Genomic DNA, 20,782 nt, shown 5'->3' with positions numbered 1-20,782 from the left:
ATATTGAGGAGTCTTCTATACCTAGTGATACAAATAGTAGCCAAAAACCCGAAGCTCAACTTGCCTTGTTCATTGCTGAACATACTTCTATTTCGAATATTGACCATCTTACAGACCTTTGCAAAGAAGTTTTTTTGTGATTCAAAGTGGGCCAAAGATATAAAAATGCATAGAACTAAATATACACAAATTATAAATCATGTTCCGGCACCTCATTTTCGGCACTTCATTTTTCATATGGCATTATTTTAGACGAGTCTACAGACGTTAGCATATTAAAATACATTGGAATTGTAATACGATACTTTAGCCTGAATATGAATACCGTTTTATCGTCATTTCTGTCTCTGGAGCCTATTGAAAGAGCTGATGCTAGTTGTATAGTGACACATAATGTTCCAATACAAAATATGATCGGTATCGGCATCGACAATGCGTCAGTAATGACGGCCAGAAATAACAGTGTAATTGAAATTTTAAAGAGAGAGTTTAATTTACCAAATCTGATCCTCATTAGATACATTTGCCACTCCTTACAGCTGGCGGTCAGACACGCGTCTGACAGAAATCTACGACATAACATAGAATTTTTGATAAGAGAGACATACAACTGGTTCTCTAATTCACCAAAGCGTCAGGATGAATACAAAGCACTGTTTCAAACAATTAACTGTGGGAAGGACCCACTAAATTAAAGGTTAATATTAAAGGTTTGTGACACCCGTTGGTTGTCCATAGAGCCTGCTGTAGTAAGGTTATTAGCACAATAAGAAGAGTTAAAACTACATTTTTCATTAGCTAGCGGCATTGCTTTCAGAAATGTACACTGACGAGAGTAACCGGTTATACCTTTGTTTTTTTAAAAGTATTCTTAATGTCGTTCAAATTGGAGTAAAGGTATTTAAAGGTTAGAATAAGGACTCTTCGAAACTTTGATGCCCTTGTTACGATATATCTGCGTTAGAATAATAATACCAGGCGCTGCTACAACAGACAATATTTTCATTACAATCAATATAGATGATCATATAGATCCAGTTGCACATTTGTGACATCTCTTCGAATCTCATGCTAGTAAAAGCAATTTATCTCGACAGTCTATAAATAATATTAGGAAACGGTGCATAGACTTTAATGTCAAGTTAATAAAAAAAAATCAACATAGAATACCTTCCAATTACCAGATTCTTGAGAAGATAATACTCTTAAGTCCGGAAAATACATTAAAACAGATTAAAGATCTTCATGCACTGGTTGGATTGGCAAAATAATTCGGATTTGATGACCAAAAAATATGTAACATAGTTCAACAATGGGGAGTTATTCATTTCACAGCATGGGAAACTTCAGGGGACAGTGTTAAGTTCTGGGCTCATGTATTAAAATACAAGAATGCAGCAGGAGTTAATACATTCAAAGAAATAGCTGATCTAGCTATTGCTGTATTATCTCTTCCTCACTCTCATGCGGAAGTAGAAAGGCTTTTTAGCGGGATGAAAACAGTAAAAACTAAATTAAGAAATAGGCTGTCTACATTAACACTCAACTCTATAATTATGATTCGAAATCAACTCAAAGTATTGAAAAAGTTTTGCCATAATTATGCTTTGCCACCTGAAGTCATAACAAAAGTTACAAAAACGATCAATGTAATTTTTTGCTAAATTTATTAAAACAAATATTTTATGGTGATGATAATTAATGATAGGTGAATTAATAAACTGTAACTATTTTTATTAAATATTTAATAATACCATTGAATTTGTTTTATTTCATTAATTTATCCCACATTTTTTTTACATCAAAGTTATATAATTACTAAATTAAGGGATAAAGTAATTCCAAAACTTTTAGAACCTTTTAGGTAAATTTATTTCAATTCTAGCATCTTTTCTTTTTTGATGTAGCCACAAACTTGGCGGGCGTAACGGCAACACTGGCGACCAGTCGAGCCAGGATCTGACGGCGAACGCATGCGCAATTTCAACTCGGCCGCCACGTCTCAATATCACGCGATCTCATTTTTAAGTTTATTTGTCAAGTTAAAATTTCTGTTTTTATTTGTGTGAGCGTTGAAATAAACTATTGCAAAGTGAAAAGTCAAACTATAAAGTACTTGTGAACTTCACTAGCTACAACTTTCAGTTGATCGCGTTTAATAATGACTAGATGTATGTTTATACAATTATTAAAAATAACAAAATAAAAAAGATGAGGTTTTTCGTTTACTTTGGTGAGATGTCGCTCGCACATCACTGCGAATTCAAGGCTTTCAGTGTTCGATGTTTGTTTGAAAACGATCATTATTTGATGAGGCGGAAATTCCGAGGACACTTTTCCCCGTTTTGAGCTGGCAATGAAACGACCCAGTACTGAGTACTAGGTCAAGGCGAGCCACGGACGCGGACTCTGTTCGGAAAACGTCTATAATGATGAATAACGAGAAACGGGAAATCACAACCCTGTCTTAGTTGAAAGTGACGAGACAAAGTGTTCCGTTTACGAAGCACAGGCACGCTGCTCCCATTCACATTCATGTTTTTTTTTTATATTTGACTCCATAAAAAAGAGGTCCTTTCAAATTTTACAAATAATTACCATCTCATAGACTGAGATCTCCTTCTCCGTTCATCTCCCTTTTAGCATCGCAGTATGCTTCACCAGAATAGAGTAACTCTTCCACCATGAAACCAAATCTTCCCTTCCAGGTTTTTTTTTTTTTTTTTTTTTTTTTTAATTGCCCTTGTAGGCAGACGAGCATACGGCCCACCTGATGGTGAGTGGTTACCGTCGCCCATGGACTTCAGCAATGCCAGGGGCAGAGCCAAGCCGCTGCCTACCGTTTAATACTCTCCACAAGCCTCGTTTGAAGAAGGACATGTCATAGCGCTCGGGAAACACCGTGGAGGGGAGCTCATTCCATAGCCGGATGGTACGTGGCAAAAAAGATCTCTGGAAACGCACTGTGGATGACCGCAGTGGCTCCAGGTAGTATGGATGAACTCTAATCCGGTGGCGGGCGGTGCGATGGTAAAAACGAGATGCCGGTATAATCTCGAACAATTCCTCAGAGCACTCCCCATGGAACATACGGTACAAAATACAGAGGGAACCGAAGTCCTTCCGCAGACCCAGAGGCTCCAAACGATCCGTGAGAATGGGATTATCGACAATCCGAACGGCCCTCCTCTGTATGGAGTCAAATGGAAGAAGCTGGTATTTGGGAGCCCCGGCCCAGAGATGGGAGCAGTACTCCACGCGAGGCCGGACTTGTGCTTTATAAAGCAAAAGCCTTTGTCCAGGCGTGAAGTACCGCTTCGCTCTGTTGAGAACTCCCAGCATTTTGGACGCCAACTTGGCTTTGCCTTCCAAATGACTCCGAAACTGGACATCGCTCGAAATGTCGACCCCAAGTATCCCAATACTCTCGGAAGGTTGCAGGGATATTCCTTGGAATTGCGGCGCCATGACAAAGGGGTCCTTTTTCGCAGTGAACGCGCAAACTTGTGTCTTTAACGGGTTGCCGCATTTGGAGACTCGCCCCAGAGAGTTCTCCACTTCAGACACAAGTTTTGATCGTCTCTCTTGCACCACGCTTCGAGAGAGACTCTGATGGCCGATATATCGCGCATCCCCCGTGCTGTCATCCGCATAGCAATGCATGCCATCAATAGACAGCATGTCATTGATATACAGGATGAAAAGCGTGGGGGAGAGCACCGAACCTTGTGGAACGCCAGCGTTAATGGTCATGGTATCAGAACAATCACCGTCTACAACGACCGTGATGTTCCGCCCATCCAGAAAGCTAGCGATCCACTTGCAGAGACCCTCGGGGATTCCGTAAGATGGTAGCTTCGACAGAAGTGCCCTATGCCAGACCCTGTCGAAGGCCTTCGCGATATCAAGGCTCACAGCAAGTGCCTCGCCCTTGCTCTCCAAGGCTTCAGCCCACCTGTGAGTAAGGTATACAAGAAGATCGCCAGCTGAGCGACCGTGACGGAAACCGTACTGTCGGTCACTGATCAGCTGGCGATCCTCCAGATACTTCAGGAGTTGTATATTAATTATTCGCTCCATCACCTTGGAAAGCAAGGAAGTTATCGCGATAGGCCTATAGCTCGATGGGTCCGACCGGTCACCCTTCTTGGGGATAGGGTGGACGTGGGCGGTCTTCCATGAAGACGGAACCCTGTTAGCGCAATAAGAGAGGCGATACAAACGCGTTAGCGCAGGCGTCAGCTCAGGGGCACACTTTTTTAGAACCACTGCAGGAATGCCGTCTGGCCCACTCGACTTATGGACGTCCAGGAGTCGGAGTTCCCGCCTGACTGCACACTGTGTAAAGCAGATCTCCGGCAGGGAACTATCACACCGGAGGATGTTCGGTGGTGTGGCACCCCCGTCGTCCACAGTCGAGTTCGAGGCGAAGAGTTTGACCAGAAGGTCAGCCTTCTCTTTCGCACTATGGGCCAGACTGTCATCGGGCTTGCGTAGTGGTGGGAGACTAGACCTGCAAAAGTTACCTTCTGCAGCTTTGGCGAGCGACCAAAAAGCACGGCTCCCAGAGGGATAGCTCTTCAGTCGCTCGCCAATTCTAGCAACGTGCTCCGATTTCGCCCTGGCAATAACCTTCTTGTAGGACCTGGAAGCGGCGTTATATTTCCGCCTTTCCTCTGAGATGTTAGGATCCCGACGTCTCCTAGCATCATCCCATGCAACGTATGCGGACCGCTTGAGGTGTGCAGCATCCCTGCTGGCATTGTTATACCAGGGTCTGCTGCGACCCCCAACGGGCACTTCAGAGGAGGGGATAAACAATTCCATCCCCTGGAGCACCACGTCTTTAAGACGGTCCGCACAGACGTCAGGATCAGCAGAGGAAAAGCAGAACCGCCCCCATGGGTAGGATGCGTAAAACTCACGCAATCCATCCCAATCTGCTGACAAATACTGCCAAACTCTTCGATACCTGGTCGTCGTTCGACGACTAGGACGAGAGAGTGGTGTGGCAGCACGGATAAGGCAGTGATCAGACGATCCAAGTGGAGCGTCGACCACCACACTGTATCCGGCTGGATCGGTGGTCAGCAGAAGGTCCAACAGAGAAGGCTCGTGCCCCTCAATATCTGGGACACGGGTGGGCTGTGTCACCAGCTGGGAGAGGCCGTAGGCCAAGGCGAAATCGTAGGCAGCCCGACCCGGGAATAAACACCTCTCCACGGTGTTTCATGAGCGTTACGTTACCCACAGCTTCCCCCACACATACCTTCATCAATTAAGGTTGAAAAGAGTTGAGTTTGTGTGCGGCTAGCAGTACCGTGGCTGTAGCCTTGCATAGCTGAAGTATATGAGCGCCGGCGGCCACATCAGCTGACTTGTATGTTTGTATGTCTCAGTAGGAAATTAAACAAAGAAACTAAGCGATTACTTGTAATTGTTGTGTAAGCCATAGTCGCCACGCCACACGCTACGGATTACCTCTAGGCAAATAATGCTGGCTTCACACCAGCACTATAGTCGTAGTACTGAAATATTTTATACAATGGATCCAAAATATTTTAACGGCGGGAATATTCGGAGTTATATAAGCTAAAAATTAGCGGCAAACAAAACATTCTAATATATTATTCTAATCCGGCAATGATCATTCTCAGAACTGCGATAATTTGTTGAAGGTTAATAATACTTAAAATAGTTATATTGGCGTGTATAAGAATAATATCGTTAAATATATTAGTATGTTTTGTCCTGTTGAGTGCTCGTTTACCAGGCGCTCATGAACCTTGAGAGGTTGCGATGGTTTGATGCGTGACAAAAGCGCCTCGCGTCACGTCACGGCAAGGCGAGGCTCGCCCGCGTTGCTAAATATTATTTAATATTTCTACAAAGACAATAATTTCAACATAAAACTTCGTGGTTTATATTTTGCGGTCTGTACATTACGTGAACCATTTCAGAACACTCACGACACCCGATCGGCGTTATTCATTTATCAAAATATTGAGATTTTACTGGTGTAAACACTGGTGGTGGTGGTCGTTTACAGGTAAAATCTAATAAAAGACAAAAATGCCCACAATTTCTATTAATTTTAATTTCAAATTAAAAATGAAACAAAAACGAATATAAACAAAATAAGAATTTAACACATTATATGAATATTCACTTTGTCGTTTATTATCTTCTCGCATGTTCTAGGCAATATGTTCAATAATTTCTTGAAATATTCTGCACTTTTCCATTTCCATTTAACTTCTGTCGAGTTCTTCCCAAACAAGTTCTATATGAGAAATTTCAGAAGAAGGAAATTTCACTGGGACAATTCGAGAAAGGTCAGGTCATTGAGATTGCATAATTTTTAAAATATTTTCATCGTGTTTTCTTGTTCAGAAAGTTCTGACAAAGCTTCGACGACCGCTTAAGACCGCACCTTGTTACAAAGTTAATTCAGGACCCATGTGATTTAGTCCACTGGGTATGGCGGCATCTTTGAGAATTCAAATACCCTTATTTATTGAGTTTTCCGGTTATCTTCTTCATCTTCATCAGTAGTTCCGGGCTTATTGTTGCCAAAACTCGCCCAATCCCTGACATGACCGCCACCGTGTTTGATGGTAGGTGCTGTACGTGCTTCCAAAGGCCTCTCTCCTTGTGACCGGCGGACAAACATGCATCTACTGGACTTCAAAATTATAAGTGACATTTTGCCATTGAACTATGGTCCAGTTTTTATGCGCCTCATTCTAATCTAATTTTTCTTTTGCCGATTTGACGTTGACTGTATCCTCCTCGCGTAGTGTACAAATAGCGCTTCGTTGTTCTAGTGTGATTTGCTTGCGTTTTGCCATTTTCAGAAGAAAAGGTACGGGCAAAGCAGTAAGGGAAATCTTCCTAATACAGACAATATTAATATCACAACCTTCGCGTGCTCAAATGCGACTAAATACGGTCCTAAAAATTGAAAATTATCAAATATATTCAATAATACTACACCATTGCATAAAAATAAATGCAGCCGGATTAAGTTATAAACACGTGTTTCGTCAAAATTAAAGAATTTCCTAAAACTTGAACATGTGGTATAATAATCCAATTTAATAAACATTTCTATACACTTATTCAGTACATACAGAGTGTCGCGATGTTCTTTATTGTATAAAAGCAGGTGTGCTTCCAAACGTAGATTGTAGACGGTCGTGTATATTGTTGTGAGTCGGTACGAGAGTCGAGTGACGCGGTGGCGGTGGCGCCTTCCCGGTCTCCGTGCAGCGTGCAGCCGCGCAGCGTACAGCCGCGCAGCCGGTACAGCGCACAGAGATGTCGACGCTTACAAAACGAATTTGGCAGTTTGTTAGGAGGAGCGTGTTAGTTAATGTGTTTGTATTGTATTGTCGCGCTCCGGACGGCCGTGACGTCACTCGCTCTCGGACTCGTTACGCGGCTGGAAGCGGGCGGGGGGGCGGCATGCGCCTTACACTATGTCACACTTACTGTGGCGAGCGAGCGAGCATACACTCACCTGGAACAAACAACAACATGTTATTGAACTTGCACCGCGAGCACGCTGCACGATACACTTAGGACGGCTCTGAAACGTGACCTTTGTCGAGCGACCTACGTGCTTGCTATAGCCCTACTGCCTCCACGAAGTTCTCCAGCTGACGGCCTACCTAGGGATAATTGGCTACCGGAGCCCAAGGACATCACAACGTGGATACTGTCACCCGCCTCGTTGTATAGTAATTACACTCGTTTTAATTATTGCATGTTTTATTTTTATTACTCGATGTTATTCCTTCCATTGACAATACACATAAATTAGTTATTCCTTCATCGTCGAAGTTATTCGTGAGCTTAAAATAGGTATTTTCATTACGAAATTAGATTACTATTAGAAAAAGAAGTGACGAATATACGATTAAAAATTATTCGAGATACTTCAGATTAGTCGAATTGATGTGAAAACGTGACGAATGATTATGTAACTTCTAGAATACAAGTGGCAAGTGGTGAGTGAGAGGTCCAATTAAGTATTAGATACTAGACTGCGATGCGCTATTTGGGACACCCCGAGCAGCTACTGCGAGCTGCGACGAGTAGGCATCACAGACATGCCTACATCTGCTGAGAGCCAATCACGCGTGCCGGTTACAGAGGTGGGACAACCATTGTAGAACAAAATTCACTTATTATTAATACGATACAAATATGTAAAACAATGGTGGAAGTGGAGGATAGGAACAATAATATCGGGCGAGCCGCCTAGCCGGGGCAGTGGGTCCGCAGATCCGCATCACGCTCCAGTTGTCGCCTGCGCCGCAACGCACACTCACTCATCCTCTCTCTCATATACGAGTATATGTCTCATATAGATGTCGGAACGGAAATATGTAGATATTGTCCAAAGCTAACGTTATCGCCCCAGTAAGATCTAACTGGATATAGGTAAGTAAGAATCCGGGGATGGTCTCTTCAAAAAAGATTATAGACTTATAGAGATTCAGAACATTTAACAGTTCAGGAAGGTCAAAGCCATGTCATTAAGACCCAAAATAAGTGAAATTACTTAAAATAAATGTAATGTAATATTTGTGTAATGTAAACCAGGTCTTGCAATTAGGATCATTATTGTCACCAAACAACAAGCAAGCGCCGTGACGTGGCACAGTTACCATCGAAGGCCGGCGGACAGAGGTGCTCTACGCACGTGGCGATGGTAACTAATGACATCAGGACGGTAATAAGTACATGTTAACAGCTTATTATTGACATGTTGATGTTTAATTGTAATACCATATTCAATAAATCATAAAGTTTAAATAACTTAAAAACACGCCTTTATAAGTAGAAAATTCAACTAATCAATAATAGCAAATAATATTTTTGTAAAAAAAAAGCGTGGCGGGTGGGAAATCGGCTGCGCCGCCGCGCCACTACCAGCCACTCTTGTAAGCTTTTGACTTCCAATCGTACTTCAGGTGATACATTCCTGAAGTGAGGCTCTCCTAATAGCTTTTGTTCCAATCGGCCAATATGAAACTCGTTTATTATAGTTATAAACACTTATAGTGTTAAATTTAATTGGGTTTTCCGAAACAAGAAATTCCCGCTGTCGTTAGGCGCTATTCTATAGCGAAATGAAATCATCCACGCCACGTTTGGATTTGAAAAAACGAAACATTGAAAATGCGGTTAACGCCGCGCCGCTGGTTCAGTCTAACAACATGGGAGGATATCGTGACCAGTTCGTTTATTAATAAGTTAGTATTTTGGGTAAATAAAGTTTTATAGTGAACTTTGAAACGTCGCGCAAACATGTTTTCCTCGAGGACACAGTGAGTGGCGCATGGCGTGCTGGTTGCGTAGGAGCCGTCCGCCGTACACACGAGTGTTGGGTGTGTGTGCGTCGCCACAATTAGTGCGGAGTGCGCCGGAGTCAAGTGGGAGCAATCACTGCTAGCTAGCTACGCACACTCCCCGTTTCAGTCCTATACAACATGCCAGTGTCACGGTTTTCGAGCGCAAGGCTGACCAATAACATCAGAACGACATAATACTTACTACGCACCTGCACCCAAATTATCCTGGTAAATGTGGAGCAGGACAATTTACCAGGTGCATTTTGATAACATTCGAAATGACTGATACCGATACTGAAACCATTATGGAAACTATCGTTCTTATAAACCTGTATTCAGGAGCGAAGCACACGCGCGGCGAGGTTTTTTGCCTTGACGTCACACAGGTGTAGCGATAACGTACGATAAGCGAGCTCCGTGCGCTCTGTGCGCTCGAACAGCAAGTGGGTCGCAGTTATCGGGCCCGAAATACGTCAACAACACGGAAACAACAACAACAACAACAACTACAAAACCGGTGTGACCGCTTATTATCGACCGACAACATTAATCACTTATATAAGAAAGAAACATGGCCGGCGGCGCGATGCGGACACGCTCCGCCGGATCCTGTTCACGTTATAAAACTAAGTTCTGTACGGAACAGCTCAGCGGCTCGAGTCGGCACGAGCTCGATGCGACCGGTGCGCACTAAGGATACAAACGTGTGAATACCGTTTCCAGACGAGCGACGAGACGCGGGAGACGAGGCCCGGTGGAGGAGTGACACACCTGCAGAAACAGGAGACGGTGTCGTCGATGTCGGGCGGCGTGGGGGGCGAGGGCGGCACGCTCCGGTACTTGACGTGCAGCACGCGGCGGGCGGCCCGGACCCCGCTGCGACGCAAGATGCCCACGGGCCAGCGCCGGCCGGAGCCTTCCTCGCCGCCCTCGGCCTCGCTCATGCTGTACGGTCGCGCCTTCAGCACCATGCACGACACTCACGCCGAGTCACTGTCGAGGCTCGAGACAGTGTTGCGCGACCTTGCACACACAATCGCAAAAACGGCGCTCGCGTTTGCGCGCCGCGGACGACTGACGACGACGGCAGCGGCGGCGGGAGGACGCGTCGGCGCCGCCTGCGCGGTGACATCACGCTTTATCAGCTCAGGTGAGTCGCCATCGGCCTCCGATTCAAACTATCCATATCAAAGTTGTAACAAAGCTTCAAAGTGAGCAACAAAGCTGCGAAGCATCTCACACCTGACCAGCCATCTACATTATAGGATCCCTTGATGACTGAATCTAGTCTAGAAATAAAAAGTGAAAGCATGAAGAACAGCTTGTGGGTTTTTTTTTTCAATCCAGTTTGTGTAAACAATATTGGGAAGAGCTCGGCTGTTGTTTTTTTGGACGAGCTCACGGCACACTTGGTGTTAAGTGAGAGCCTATATACATCACCAATGGCAGAGTTATAACTATATATATATCTGTTTTATATAACGTCTGCTCCACTCATCGAACCGAAACACGTGCGTGCTTCACGTCAGAATAGTCAGCTTACGGTTTAAGCTATAATACGGCGACTACTATCGTCTTACTTACACGTTGTTCAATGGGAATCTCAAGACAAGACATCGGGTTATCACTCCATGTCACTCCACATTAAGTGGAGGACTGTGGTTTTTTTTGGAACCGGTGGTAGAGTTAACATTGTTATTTATATTTTGACATTCAACAAGTGTGTCATACCGACATCTAAGTTGCAATAAATGATTTTGAATTTGAATTGAATTGAATTAAGCAGATATCTGTTTATAAACAGACCCGGACAACACAGTTCAGTGCCACCGCTGTTTGTCAACTCCATTTATCATTTGTTTAGAGCTATGGAAAAGATTTAATGGTTTCAATAAATAGGAAATGGAACTTTTGATCGTTACACAATCGTTAATCAATAGAAGATAGAGCATATCCACTCAGTCTCCACGATATATAGGAATGGACTATATTCTGGCTGTTGATCATTAGATACAGATCCTGAGTCTCAGCTTACGGTTACTACTGCTACTTACTTTCTCATCATTCGATAGTAGTAATATTCTCCGGTTATATGAGAATATACATACAATATACAAGATGGTGGTTTTTTTTGGCCGAGGTGGAACCACTTATGAGGTTTATGTGTGGCGGTCGCCATCATAGAACACTAGATATATTTGACAGAAGCCTAAATCTCACTCACGAGTTTTTCGTGCTTACTTGCCTACTAAGACCAACATTTAGACCGTCGGTCTACCAAATAAATTCAACCGCTCGGTGGAAGACTTTCCCTTTGTCGTTACCTTCCAAAGGTGAGACCGCCAAGGTGATAGCGGCCACCCACTACACGAATATACTACACTCTCGCCCAAGCGTCTGATCCCCGCCCAAGACAGAGCCCGGGAGAGGTAGAAAGGGTTACTGCAGATAGAACTGTAACCAGACTCGCGGCCCACCTAAGTACGGCCAGCCGGTGTAATCGACGACTCCACGTCGGCTACACAGGCCGACCGGGTGGTGGCACTGGTGTTCTGGAATACCCTACTGCATTGGAACTAGTCTGTCGGGTCGGAAAGCGATATACAGGCAATCCAGTCGCTCTTCAACTGTCGTTGTTTATCAAGTGCAGTACGCTAGGGCTGGCGGCACGCTACGTGGCTTCAACCCTCTCCAATCTTCCCATGACCTTCACAGGGGATAGGCCGCCTACTACAGGGGATAGCAGTACCTACCTGTACAGTACACCACAGCAATAGACATACCCAGCTCTCTTTTTCCTTTGTAATTCATCACAGAAATGTTTTTTTTATTTATTATGCAGCAAGCCAAGCGCAGGCTGGTGGTACAATGGCAGATGGTGGATGATTATTGTCGCTCCTAGAAATCAGCAACATCAAGGACATGACCAAGTTGGCACCTAAAGCTGTGGATCCTTTCCAAAAACTATTTTAGAAACATTTTTAAATTTGATAGGGGATATAATGAAATTGGTAAACGAGGATACATTGTGGTGCTTGACATTATCACTACTGGATTACTGAAAGACAATAACTATGTGCTAACTCGATACAAAGATAGAGGTCTGCTGTTGTGTGCCTCAACAAATGTTCACGATTGACTTCCACAGTAAAGGAATAACATCGTGTAATAAAAAAGAAACCCGCATAATTATAATTTGCGTAATCACTGGTGGTAGGACCTCTAGTGAGTCCGCGCGGGTGGGTACCACCATCCTGCCTATATCTGCCGTGAAGCAGTAATGCGATTCGGTTTGAAGAGTGCGGCAGCCGTTGTAGCTATACGTGAGACCTTAGAACTTATATCTCAAGGTGGGTGGCACATTTACGTTGTGGATGTCTATGGGCTCCAGTAACCACTTAACACCAGGTGGGCTGTGAGCTCGTCCAACCACCTAAGCAATAAAAAGTTAATAAATAAAATAGTAACATTTCTTGATGACAAATTTCAGACAAATTTCAATTTGCTGATGGTGGGCTCCAACATTCAACATCCGGTTACATTTAGAGCTGATGTGTCGTAAAACTCTCTGATATTAATTATATCTTTGTGTACATGGCTATTCCTTTTCTTAGGCTTTAGGCTCCACCATTATACAGTAGGCATTATATCTCTTTAGTAATAGTTTGTAGTGATAGCTCTCAAGTGATTGGACACTGGCATGTATTGTTAAAAACTTATATTTGTATAAGTATCAAGATAAGCCTAGGTAGGATAATCGAGAAGACGGTGAAGGCTCTTAGCAACACCATATTCCTTAACCAAAAATGATACTTTCAGCAAAATTCGAAGCTGGATTATGAATCTCAATTCACACTTAGAATTAAAAGGATTGTTTCTGATTTCAAGAGAGCTGAAGATAGACCCAATAACAAACTGATATTTGAGTGAGTATGGCATGCTTTAATGGGATGATATTTTGGCCTAAATTTTCCATAAGATTGGCAGTGATGAATATTGTCATTGTTAAACGTACATATTTTAACCTGTACCTGGTTAGTTACTAATGAAACCATATTGTCGTAATGCTAATATGCTGTATAAACTAAAGTAAATTGCAATGATACATGATTCATGTAGTAAAAAGAGCAACATTTTCCTTGTAACAATATTTAAGGCATACCACAATATGTTATATACACATAGATAAGTAATGTTAGCTGTGAAAAAGAAAAGGATTTATTCAAAAAAATTATAAGTTTAATTTGAATACCAAATTTGCATAAAGCAGAATAACAGTAAGTATATAATTTGAGTCATGAATTTATTTTTATAAAATTATGACTTACATAAGCTAAAAGAAAGACATTGTTTATCAAATATATTGATTGGAGTAAGATGGGCCTGTTTCACCTACATCCAGTTTTATTGTGACTGGTTCACATTTCCTAAATTTTAAAGTATAATATTTTAAATCTTCTAACTAGTACTCATATTACTGCTATGATATTTTGTTTTTTCTACAAAAATAGTATACATTCCGTTATAATTAGGAAAAGATGAATGTAAGATTAGCCAAAGCATATTTTTCGTTATAGTTGAATAATGTTAATCTTCAGGAATAAATATTGGAATATCCATAGTATATAATGTTCCAAATCAGTAATAGCCCCAAGTGTCAGCAGCTCACTAACAACCTGCCTATTGATCCTGCGAATCACTCACACATTCAAGTTTTAAGGATGGAAAAGTTGTTATAGAGGATTGATATTTCAACTGCATGTTCAAGCGAGGTGGCGAGATCCTTGTTGTGAAATCTTATGATCTCCACTAACCACTTCATAGAAGGTGGGCCATAGCTTTGTCTACAACTTGTATCTTATCACCAAATCTAAATGTTCCCATTTCAGCAAACATGCCCTATAATTATACCTTAACTATATTTACCTAAAAGTAAGTAGACCTGAATGTTATCAGAATTTAGTGTTATTTAATGACACATCTACATAACATTATAAGTACCTACTGAAATGCACTAAGAAATAGAAATTCGAAACAAATGTACTCACCCCATGAACCAGTCGACGGTGTCACGCAGATATTCCGGTAGTCGCTCCAGCTTGGTAGATTTATATCACTTTTCTCTCCAAACAATTAACCAAATATGTAATTGGTTGTACTAGTCCGCGCCTTAGCCGCTAACAATCACAGACTGTAACATCACACTTTACTGCTTTAATCGACGCATCAAATCTAACTGTATTCGTCCGAGGAGCTCAGATCTGAAGTTAACTAGACCGTGTCGCAGTCACAAAACCCTATCAATACCTTTTTATCACAACTCTAGCCGCAGCAGCTGGTCTGAGTTCGCCATGTTGCGCAACTCTTATTCCTATTTTTAATTCTTAAATTGAAATGATTCATTAGGCAAGTTCTCTACAAGCTGTCAATCTAGATGTAAATGTCCTTTTTTAAATTTAAACACAACAGATTTCTTTTAATCTCATAAACAAGCATCGTTTCCGACTTATTCCGAAAAAAACCATAAATCAACGAAAAAGTCATAACAAATACCGTTACTCAGCCTTCCGTCAAATTCAATGATTTTTTTATTTCAACCAACCAAATGACAAGCAAAGGAAATATACTCCATATATTTTCGTAACAAAAGCCATGACAGCTAAAAATTAAAGTAGATTTTGTTTATTTAATTTATTTATTTAAGCGGAAAATAAGTAAAAAAAAGAAGTGAATTAGAATCTTATAATTTTCTCGTTTCCACGTGCAATGCTTTCTCAAAATATTGTTTTTTCATCATTTAAATTTACTAAAAGTAATTTGACGATTTCATTTTCTTTAATAAACCCAGAATTCGGAGTGCAATTTCAATAGGAGAGTTCGATCAGGAATTTCTTTCGTTCTCGTTACAAGAAACTTTAATTAACCGATTCTCATTAACGATGGTTAGAAGGAAACAAAATAGCATAAAGAGCCGATAATAAAATTATATTACAGTAAATTTAACTAAAACGGACCTGAACTGAAGTAAAATGAACAGGGACATTACAAGAATGGATACTTAAACAACGTTAAAAGTCTTCATAATATCTTAGCAAAGATTATATATAACAAAGACTAAATGAATTTTTGTGATTATATAGGAATCGGCACGAGTCGTGAGCTCTACGTGTAACTATACTTCAGACTTTGGAACTTATATCTCAAGGTGGGTGGCGCATTTACGTTGTAGATGTCTATGGGCTCCAGTAACCACTTAGCACCAGTTGAGCTGTCGGCTCGTCCAACCATCTAAACTGACCTTTATATGCGCAGAAACGCATTTTTGGGTCTGTTTTATTTTATTTTTTTATTGCTTCGATGGGTGGCCGAGCGAATACTATTTGAAACTTTTTAATAATAGTCGGTTTTTTTGTTTTTTGTCTTTGAATAGATCATAAATCGTATGAAAAGATAACTTAAGGAATCGTTTATAAGTCCCATAGTTCTTATCTAAAGTAGGTGTAAGATTCTATTATAATTTTTATTTTTATTGCTCTAATAGCTTATCAATTAAAAATAGGTTTAGGTATCTATATTATTCAAATGATTTCTCTGGCACCAGAGAAATCAATGAAAATCGTCTAAAATCTAAAACTTAATAATATAAATTCGAGAATTTCTTCCATATCCGTCATCATATTATTATGGGAAAAGCAAATTATCGGTAAAAACTCGACAGCATACCTGTTCTAGTTAAAAAACGGGATTTGATAACGTTTTGGAAGTCAGTTAATATTAGGGTTCTTTCTAACTATAATATTAGCAAAACCCCGGGCAACATTATTATAAAATTACTAATACATTTTTAAGTCCCAAATTGAACGGAATTAACTCAATTATAAAAAATTCTAATAAGTACCGTAAAATGGGGCGATTAGGGATTGAGAGGGGAATCGGGAAAAAACCGGGAAAATCTTTCGACGCTCAATATAAGTTTTATATTCGTTGCAAAATCTTCCATTTTTTGTAGTTTAATAGTAGAATGTTGAAAGTTCAGAAAACAACTCTGAATATGCATGATAATAGCTGCTAACTTATAAAAAATCGCGTTTCAATTTAACTTCCTGTGGTGGTAAGTATTTTAGTGTTAGAAACTTTGCTCTCTTTTATTTATTTGATAATAATAGAAGACGACTATGATTTATAAACGTTATTTAGTGTTTGAACCAGCATATATATTAAAGGTAAGTCTCAGTTGTTATTGGTTTTAATGTATTTGATTAAATAAAAATACATGTAAAAATCTGTTGTTTTTGGGGATATTGGGGACGTCTTAGGTATAAATAACAACGAAAAAGGGGTCAATTGGGATGAGAATACGTGAAATGGAAACGACCTAAGTATAAATAGGTACAGGTTTGTAGGGTTGTCTATGTAGTTATAACAATATTTTTTTAAATTTGTTGGTAAAAATCTGGTTTATTCATGATGTTTTTGTCTAGAACTTTTATTTAAAATTTTCAATGTGTTATTTTATTGCTTGGTAAATATTTATATTATCAGCGTGTACGTATCAAAGAGTGCAAAGCCTTGAGATATGATCCCTTAATATTAAAAACAGCAATAGAAGCCTATGAAATTGGGAATAAGTCTTTAGTTGAAATAGATAAGCAATTTAATATAAGTAAGTCGATTTTGCACAGACATGTAACAAGAACAATGAAATCTCAAGGTGGACAAAAATGTCTAAGTAATACATAATAAAATATTTAATATTTGTTCAGAGTGGGGGTATTCATCTGATTAATCAATGGAATAACCGACACACCTAATCTCTTAACCCAGATAGAAATATCAGCACCTAAGTATTTACCAAGAACGGAGAAATATAAACCGTTTCTAAGAAAGCTCACTATATATATATTTTGTTGTTAATGCACTGTCGATTGCACCTATAATTGAGGTGACATCTACCATGTACTTTTGTCAGTTTTTCAATATTTTTTTATTGATGATCACTTTGTTGGTGCAACTAAATAAATAAATAAATTAAAACTATATATAAAAATAAAAGTAGTGCCAACCTTAGCAAATTTCTCATTTCGTCCCAATTAACCGCAATTTCCGGGTAAATAGGGATTACACCTATTTTTGCATTTTTTGCTTAAACTGGAATGCTAGTTGCATAATTTTAAATTGGACAAGAAAGATGCCCCCAAGACTCAATCATTTTGATCCTGATATAGCATTATATACATCAACAACTACCTTAAAATTGCTCATAAAGTTGGAATTTGTCCCTAATCGCCCAATTTTACCGGTACATGAGTGATCCATTTAACTTTACCGTAAGTGTACGATGCGCATTCCCCCACTATTTTGTCAAGAACTCACGACTCATACCGATTGCTACACCAAAAATTTATACTTTCAAGTGTTCAAATATTAAGTGTACAATCTATGTCTTACATTTCTTACATATGGTACTGAATTTTGTAGCGGGAACGCGAGGAGTGAAGTTGTGTGATTTGTTTTATTTTGTGTATTTAGTGTTTCTTCAGGTTGAAACGTGTAATAACGGTGGTTTATTAACTGTTTAATGTGTGGCGTTTATGAACGCACATTTTTATGATGCGTAAGCCAGAACGCACGAGATGTGGGAAAAAGAATATAGTCTGTGACACGGGACCTTTTTACCGCCAAATATTTAAAACGTAAAAAATAATTTATAATGTGTTTAATAACTAATGTAATATAATTACTTAGAATTGTTTATGCCGCTACAACAATAAAATTTATATTGTTTCAACTGTGGTGTTAATTATATAAAACACGACTTTAAGGCGAAATAAAGAAGGGACTCTCTCTATATGAGCTCCCTCAAATGTATGTCTGTGAAAGTGCACAAATGTGGGAAAATGAAACAAAGCTGCTGGACGTAGCTTCTCGGGATCCTCCAAAAAGTCCACTGAAAAAATCTCAGTAAATAACCACCATTTTACTGATATTATTTTTCATCCAATATCGTCTATTTTCATTTAGTTTCATCCCAGTTGATTAATGTCTCAAATTAATCATCTTCATTTCATTTCATTTCACTCTGTATTATAATTTTTAATAAATTTTTCATAAAAATAAGAATTAAAACTAAAGACTTAATAAATAATAATAATAAATATTTACTAACAATCACACCTGACATGACTTAAAGGTCTTAGATACCAGGTCATAAAATCCCTTAAAAAAAACATATGGTACTTAGGTACTTATTTATTTCCATTTATTCTCTAATGCAATATAGATAAAATTGAAAAATAATTGTTTCTAGCAAATTAGTTAATCGCAAAAATGTTCAGATTGCCCTTTGGAGAAAGAGTAGATCCGATGGAAGAAAAACGTCAAGCACGCGAGAACACTATCAATAGCGTAATAACGTTTGGAATAATGTGTGCAATTATAAGAATCGGTAAATAATTTACAAAATATCTTTAACATTCAGTACACGCAACTGAATAAGTAATAAATGTGTAATTATTAAAAAAAAACAGGTTAGCTTCAATACCAATAATGGCAATCTTTTAACTGTTTCCGATTTCGTGATCCTCTAACCTTCCAACGATCGAGTTTGTCTATCTTTCGAAGAAAACCTTGCCTCTAAATACTAAATCTAGTAAATATATTCTCCGTAGTAGTTTTTGATTTTTAACACACAAATTACGTGCATCGTCATTATTAAGCTCAAAAACATAAATCTCTCATCTAAGATGTTTGTTTTGCTTTAGAGCACGATCTAATAAAATAACAAGAAAACCAGAGAAAAAAATGTAGATGAGCATAGGGTCGTAATTCTAAGCTTAATAATAGTTTTTTACCCATTGATTGCTGTTATATTCACTTGATGATTAATAATTTATTTTAGGTTATTGAAAAAAGTCCTAATTTTGACACTTTAGTAGCCTAAACAGTAAGCCAGGCATATTGTTATTGAGAAATTCATGCCTAACAATGTTAAAATTACACCAATTACAAGATCTTTTGCAATATCAAAGCTGAGTGAGAGCTTTCGCCCTTTATCTCTCAGCCATCAGCCCATCCATGGGTGGTCTGCTATTAAGAAACAATCCTGAAAGAAACCACTCTAACAGTCACCTTCTGCAGCCTTAATGATCCATAGATATATAGATAGATGGTAAAAGCCAGATTCGATTTGAGTAGAATTTGGTATAGGTGTAATTATTTAGGAAATACTATTTGATCCTTTACTTGTTCTTATAATTATTTTCAGCTCCCTTGGTACTGGAACATGGTAGTTTTCAGTAGGCAGATAGTGCAGTGTGCAGTGACATGATCAATATTCCACAAGAATGAGTTCCTACAAAGAAGCAACAATAGTAGTAGAAACAGTTTAAATGTTATTATTTGAAGAAAAAATATTTTTTACATACAATTTTGTTTTATTTGTATTTTGGCCTGTATAATCTGATGGTTGGAATAACATGCAGAATAAGAATGCACATAAAAAAGTTGTGATTTCAATAAACTTTTGTACCTGTTTATTTAATTTTGAAGACAAGCTTTCCTTTCGACCTCATTACCACTAGGGCTAACCAGCTTCTGGGATTTGTGATTAAATCGTCTAAGGGCTTCAAGAGGCCACAAAGTGCCCTCTATCTTTTTTACTATCATGAGGAGTATGGAAGTCCGGTATGGTCTCCATACTACAGAGTCCATAGTGACGATATTGAAAGGGTGCAGAAGTTCCTAAGAATATTAGGCTATTGTCTGCAGTCAGGTCGTTCTGACATAAATTATGAATCGCCATAGGTATTTTGATTTAGTATATTAAATTTGTACAAAATTTTACACTCCCATATAGATTCCATGGAACTTCTGTTAAATATTTCTATCAACAGCCACTTAAGAGCCTGAAATTCGATTTTGGTAAACCTCTTTGTGTTACGGACATATAAAAATAATATATCATACTTTAAACCCTTTGGTAAGAATGGTCGGGCAGTTTTTTTTATTGCTTAGATTTTAGATGGTTGGACTAGTTCATAGCCCACCTTGTGTTATGTGGTTACGGGAGCCCATAGACATTATGACGTAAATGCGCCACCCACCTTGAGATATAAGTTCTAAGGTTTCAGTATAGTTACGGCTGACTCACCCTTCAAACCGAAACGCATTACTACTTAAAGGCAGAAATAGGCGTATAACGATTTGGCTAAATGTCACGTCACGGTGACCTTGATATCTTTGAACTTTAAATGTATCTCATGCTGTTTTGAGGTTACTAATAAAATGAAATAACTTTTTTTTAAGGGATTTTATGACCCGGTAACTGAGATCTTTAAGTCATGTCTTATTTTAATTTTTATTCATATTTTTATGAAAAATGATATTATGGAGTGAAATGAAATGAAGATGATTAATTTGAG

At 39.3% G+C, this 20,782-nt stretch overlaps 1 protein-coding gene and 1 long non-coding RNA gene across 13 annotated transcripts in view; one reads left to right on the top strand and one right to left on the bottom strand.

The window, feature by feature from the left end:
* LOC101735795 (MOB kinase activator-like 2) overlaps positions 1-14,552 on the bottom strand; it is a 56,255-nt gene extending 41,703 nt beyond the window's left edge. The window contains exons 1-2 of one of the 10 annotated variants that reach the window (XM_038015103.2): positions 14,411-14,547; positions 7,495-7,522 (exon numbers count right to left, since the gene is read on the bottom strand). In XM_038015103.2, the coding sequence (XP_037871031.1) occupies positions 7,495-7,514 (20 nt within the window). In that variant the 5' untranslated portion in view covers positions 7,515-7,522; positions 14,411-14,547. Of the gene's footprint in view, positions 1-1,720; positions 7,523-9,564; positions 9,809-10,076; positions 10,334-14,410 lie in introns of those variants that run through there. The other 9 variants (XM_038015106.2, XM_038015104.2, XM_038015105.2 and 6 more) reach the window with 9 other exon arrangements.
* Positions 9,222-19,788, top strand: LOC105841931 (uncharacterized). Of its 3 annotated transcripts, none has more exons than XR_009974769.1 (4): positions 9,222-9,263; positions 10,086-10,512; positions 13,182-18,807; positions 19,627-19,788. It is a non-coding gene; the product is annotated as an uncharacterized LOC105841931 (long non-coding RNA). The 3 variants fall into 3 exon arrangements; XR_001139788.4 differs by lacking the exon at positions 9,222-9,263 and adding an exon at positions 9,374-9,590; XR_009974770.1 differs by lacking the exon at positions 9,222-9,263 and adding an exon at positions 9,798-9,879.
* Positions 19,789-20,782: the final 994 nt, after the last annotated feature.

Source organism: Bombyx mori, chromosome 13 (genome assembly GCF_030269925.1).
Source record: "Bombyx mori chromosome 13, ASM3026992v2".
Classification (NCBI taxonomy): Eukaryota; Metazoa; Arthropoda; class Insecta; order Lepidoptera; family Bombycidae; genus Bombyx; species Bombyx mori.
This window is presented reverse-complemented; position numbering and strand designations above follow the sequence as displayed.